The 5996-nt window shown below is 34.4% G+C and overlaps 1 protein-coding gene across 1 annotated transcript; it reads left to right on the top strand.

Moving 5' to 3' along the window:
* Positions 1-2018: 2018 nt before the first annotated feature.
* Positions 2019-3661, top strand: LOC107640544 (uncharacterized). The gene is made up of 2 exons (XM_016344058.1): positions 2019-2850; positions 2967-3661. Exons 1-2 carry the CDS (start codon positions 2019-2021, stop codon positions 3659-3661), a joined length of 1527 nt encoding a protein of 508 aa, XP_016199544.1.
* Positions 3662-5996: the final 2335 nt, after the last annotated feature.

Below are 5996 nucleotides of genomic sequence, written 5' to 3'. Positions count from 1 at the left end.
CCCTTCGTACAAACGTGTTGGGTGTCACAAGTAACAAACCCCTTAAAAATTGTTAACCAAGTATTCAAACCTCGGGTCGTCTTCTCAAGGAACTGCGAGGAAGTATGTTCTTATTATTGGCTATAAAGGTTGTAATCGGGGTTTAGAAGGTGAGAAGCAAGTAATTTAAATGACGAGTGAATTAAATGGCAAGTAAAAATAAATAATAACTGCAAAACAACTTTTGGCAAGATAAGGGAAATTAGAAGTCTAACTTAGTTATCCTTCTCAACAATAATAAGAGTTGTATCTTAATTCCACTTGGTCAACCATTACCGGAGCAAAGGAAAGTCAAGGGACTAATTAAATTGACCTTTGAATCCTAATTATTTCCTAAGAAAAAGTTGGGATTATTTAAGTTCAACTCAATTAGCAAGGTAACGATTATCAATTATGTTGAGTTTAATGACTGTTGAGTTAATGAATTCTTAACCAAAACCAAAAGGGGAAAAAAGTAAATTGCTGAAATAATAAAAGTGTCCTTAGATGGGAAGCAATGGCAACTTAAATCAAAGAGAATAATCATAAACTGAAAATACCTCAAATTATCATTAATTCAATTAGAAATTTGTAACATGGAATAATTCGTAAATTATAATAATCAATTCAAATGTTGGAATAAATAAATAAAAGTAAAACTAAAAGAACATTAAACCTGGATCCAGAGTTACTCTTAAAACAAGAAGAAATCCTAAATCCTAAAAGAGAGAGAGAGAAGATCTCCCTCTCAACTAAATCTAAATCATTGAAAGGTGAAAATATGCGAGCTCTCTTTGAATGGAAGCATTCCCACACTTTATAACCTCTGGTCTATGCTGTCTGTACTTGGATCTGGGCCAAAAAGGGCTTTAGAATTCGTTGGGGGCATATTCTGTAATTTCTGGTGCGTGGCCTCTGTCACGCGTCTGCGTGGGTCACGCGGTCGCGTCATTCGGAGCTCTACCTTGCCATGCGGTCGCGTCAGTCATGCGACTGCATCATGTGTATTCTGCTTAAGGCGCGCGGTTGCGTCAGTCATGCGGCCGCATCGCTGCTGATTGTGCTTGGCACGCGATCGCATCATCCATGCGATCGCGTGGACACCAGTTTCTTTAAAGCTCCATTTTGCTTCCTCCGTCCATTCTAGTATGTTTCCTTTTTCATCCTTTAAGTCATTCTGCCTTTAGAAAATCTAAAACTACTCAACACACTAATCACGGCATCAAATGGAAATAAAGGTAATTAGAATAATTAATTTTTAAAGCTTAGAAAACATGTTTTTCATTATATGACATAATAAGGAAGGGAAAGTAAAACTATGCAATTAATGTGAATAAGTAGGTGAATAGTTGAATAAATCACTCTAATTAAGCACAAAAGAACTCATGAAATATGGGTTTATCACACCCCCTATTCACTCGTACTCACAAGTTGGACGGAGGCCCTGAAGACGCGAATCCGCCCGAAGGCTTCCCTCCATAGACGATTGGGCCAACCCAGCGAGTCCAGCCCAATAATCTCCGGTTACCCATCGTAACATATATATATATATATATATATATATATATATATGACACAGACAATGAGATATCTAATAGAATCCAAATTGTAAGGTATATATTCTTAGTTGTGTATCTCTATGTTAAATTTCATTCAATTAATAAATTTAATTTATTAGATTTATTTGTCTTGCATTGTTAAGGGTGCTCAATCAAGGTATATTAATAAGATTTTCTTTCTTTCTAAAGTGGATTAAACATGATTTAAAATTAAGAAATAATAATTGATTATATTTCTTTTAGTATTTTAGTAGGGTTTACCTAATTATAAACATTAAAGTTAGTCCTGAATTGAGTTTAATAGTTTCATGAACCATATAATAAAGCAGAGATTTAATTTTGGACAGTGGGAATGATTAAAGGAGCAAAGTTGATATGCTAATTATCCAACAACTAAAGGAGATGCTTGATAAAAATAATGTGTTAGTAAAGTCATTTCGCATGGTTAGAGACTTTTTGAACAATGGCACTCAAAAAAATGTTAAGCTTAGGCTTATTGGTAAGAGAGGACGAGATGGAAGAAGATATAATTTGCCCTCGGTATCAGAAGTGGCTGGAATAATTGTGGGTGATTTTGATGCATCACGAACTGAAAGAGATATTGTTGTTCAAACCCAAACTGGAAGTCTTCAGCGTATAACCGAACTGAATCTATCTTATCTTGGATTACAGTGTCCAATTTTGTTTCCATATGGAGAGGATGGCTTTCGAGAGCATATACCACTTAATCGCATTAAAAGAAAGAATGACAACGAAGAAAAGTGTGTAACAATGAGGGACTATTTTGCATTTTATATTCAGAGAAGATTCTCTGACAGTTCTCCTTTGCTTTATTCTAGACGACTATTCCAACAATTCATAGTTGATGCATATTCAATGATCGAATCATCTCAATTAGATTATTATCGTTTTCACCAGAAAAATGTACAGTGTGATCTCTATAAAGGTATCTGTGAAGCTGTTGTGAATGGAGATAATTCGGCAACTACACACGATAGATGTATAGTCTTTCCAGCAACTTTTGTTGGAGGTCTTAGATATATAATTCAGAATTATCAAGATGCTATGGCAATTTGTACCAAAGTTGGTTATCCTAATTTATTCTTTACCTTTACATGCAATCCTAAATGGCCAGAAATAGTGGATCATTTGTCTACTCGGGGACTAAAAGCTGAAGGCAGGCCTGTCATTGTATGTAGAATGTTTAAAATGAAGCTAGATAGCTTGGCTAAAGATCTTCGTGTAAATATGTTATTTGGAAGGGTCGTTGCAAGTATTTTTTAAGTATGATTTTTGGTTGAGTAGATTAGTTACATTTTGTAATAACATAGTAACAAACCCTTTATATGAATTAAAAGTCTTATTAACTATTATTTTTTCTTTTCACAGTGGTATACACTATTGAATTCCAGAAGCGTGGTTTGCCTCACGCACATATACTGTTATTTCTTCATGAATGGGACAAGTACCCTACTCTTGATGATATTGATAAGATTATATCTGCGAAAATACCAAATAAAAGCGTTGATGCAAAGTACTATGAAGCAGTCAGTAACTTGATGATTCATGGTCCATGTGGAGCTTCCTTAAAGGATTCACCATGTATGGACAATGGTAGGTGCTTGAGGAATTTTCCTATGCGTTTTGTTGATTCCACATCTATTGATTATGATGGATATCCTGTTTATTGCCGCAGAGACAATGGCAGAACTATAAAGAAATCTGGGATTGAATTAGATAATAGATGGGTTGTTCCACACAATCGAAGTTTATTGTTAAAATATGGTGCTCACATCAATGTTGAGTGGTGCAATCAATCTAGGTCAATTAAATATTTGTTCAAGCATGTTAACAAGGGTCATGACCATGTTACTGCTTCCTTTTACCACGAGGGGTCTACAAAATCATTATATGATGAGATTGATGAGATAAAGATGAACTATGATTGTGGATATTTAAATCCATGCGAAACAACTTGGCGAATTATGGGATATGATATCCATTACAGGTACCTAGCAGTCATTCGCTTACCTTTTCCCTTGCCAAGTGACAGATTGTTTTATTCAAAAACCACGAATCATTGAAAGATATGGTCGAAAGGCCAACTATCAACCAATCCATGTTTTTGGCATGGTTTGAAGCAAATTGTGAATTCGAGGAAGCAAAATAGTTGAGCTATGTAGACTTTTCTTCCAAATTTATATGGAATGCTAATTCTAAGAAATGGCATCGAAGAAGGTCACATCATGTAATTGGTCGTGTTTATTTTGTTCCTCCTTCTTCGGGGGAATCATATTATCTTAGGATACTTCTTAATTTGGTGAAAGAACCAACAAGTTATAAAGACATTCGAACATACAATGGTTTTGTTTACAAATAATTTTGGGAGGCATGTTTTGCTCGTGGCTTGTTGGATAATGATAGAGAATATATTGAAGCAATTGAAAAAGCAAGCATTTGGGGTTCTGGCAAATACCTTAGGAATCTATTTGCCACTCTTTTATTTTCTAACTCAATGACTATACCCCTATATGTTTGGGAGAAGACATGGAAAATACTTTCTGATGGTATACTTCATAATAGAAGAAGACTACTTAACCATCCAGGTATTAACTTGCTTCTAAGTTTTTCTAATTTTCAAATGACATATTTCTATATTAATATTTTCACTTGATTAATTTCTTTTAATGTAGGACTAACTCTATCCAACAATGAGTTGTTAAATTTCACTCTCTAGAAATTCAGACAATTCTTAAGAGGAATAATCGTAGTCTAATGGATTACCCTGACATGCCTTTTCCTAACATTGATTTTGAGGATGGGGTTTCTAGCGATCTTTCAAATAATAACTAATCAATGTCGAATTATTGTATGACAGACAAGACTTAGGGTCAAAGTATTTAATAAAACTTGCGAAGATGACCACTGAGCAAAAGAATGTTTATGATACTATTATCAACAGTGTCGATTGGGGTGAGGGTGGTTTATAATTTCTATATGTCTACGGTGGTACAGGGAAGACATTCATATGGCAAACTCTTACTGCATCTTTGTATTCAAGAGGCCAAATTGTATTAACAGTTGCTTCTAGCGGTATAGCATCTTTGCTAATTCCTGGCGGTAGAACGGTTCATCCTAGATTTGAAATCCTTTAAATATTAACCAATTTTCAACTTGCAACATTAGACAAGGAAGCCAATTACCCGAGTTGATAGTGAAATCTAAGTTGATTATATGGGATGAAGCTCCAATGGACAATTAATTTCGTTTTGAAGCTCTTAATCGTACCATGAGAGATTTGCTTAAGATTTTTAACCCAAATAGTGAAAAATCTATCATTTGGTGGTAAAACAGTTGTGTTTGAAGGTGATTTTCGACAGATTTTATCCGTAATACCTAAGGGTTCCAGACAAGATGTAGTTAATGCAACCATCAATTCATCTTATTTGTGGGATCATTGTAAGGTGTTGAAGTTGACTCAAAATATGAGATCAAAGGGATCTAACAACATTGAAGGATCTGATCAAAGCTTAAGGGAGTTTGCATATTAGTTATTGAAGATAAGAGATGGCAAGATCGGTGAGATTTCTAATGGTATTGGTATAATCAAAATTCCAGATGACATCTTGATAAAAGATTGAATTAATCCAATTGAAGTTGTTGTAACATCTATATTCAAAAACTACATTGAGGATTCAGATGACGAGAAGAATTTACAAGATAGAGTTGTGTTGGCACCAACACTTCAAACTGTAGATGACCTTAATGAATATATAATGAAGATTAATCAAAGACAGCATGTTTCTTACTTCAGTGCTGATATGGCTTGCAAGTCCAAGACACAAACAGATGTGCTACAGCTGTTCACACCCATGAATTTCTCAATGGTCTCGAGTCTTTCGATCTTCCAAACCACGAAATCAAATTAAAGGTTGGTATACTGATTATGCTTCTTAGAAACATTGATAATTCTTCGGGTTTATGCAATGGGACACGGTTGATTGTTACTCAGCTTGGGAAACGAATTATTGAAGATAAAGTAATTACTGGGAGTAATGCAGGACAGAAAGTGTTCATACCACATATGAACCTGTCCCCTTCTGATCATAGGATCCCCTTTAAATTTAACCGAAGACAGTTTTCTATAATGGTTTCCTATGCTATGAATATAAATAAGAGTCATGGTCAATCTTTATTTAATGTAAGCTTACTTTTAAGGAAGCCTATTTTTAGCTACGGTCAACTATACATGGTTCTTTCTTAAGTAACAACCAGATAAGGTCTCAAGATACTAATTTCTAATGAAGAAGGAAAAGAGTCAACTATGATAGATAATGTTGTTTATAATGAAGTCTTTAGAAATCTAGATTGAAGGTAATATTTTGAATGTATTTTATTCCCTTTAAAAATTGTTATTGT

Source organism: Arachis ipaensis, chromosome B5 (genome assembly GCF_059453495.1).
Source record: "Arachis ipaensis isolate K30076 ecotype BB chromosome B5, ASM5945349v1, whole genome shotgun sequence".
NCBI lineage: Eukaryota > Viridiplantae > Streptophyta > Magnoliopsida > Fabales > Fabaceae > Arachis > Arachis ipaensis.
This window is presented reverse-complemented; position numbering and strand designations above follow the sequence as displayed.

What these genes read in the sequence shown, in the direction of transcription:
- LOC107640544 (XM_016344058.1), top strand. Translation starts at nt 2,019, where the DNA reads ATGGTTAGAGACTTTTTGAACAATGGCACTCAAAAAAATGTTAAGCTT. An exon ending in ATTTGGAAGGGTCGTTGCAA is followed by an intron (nt 2,851 to 2,966) that starts GTATTTTTTAAG and finishes TTCTTTTCACAG; the next exon opens with TGGTATACACTATTGAATTC.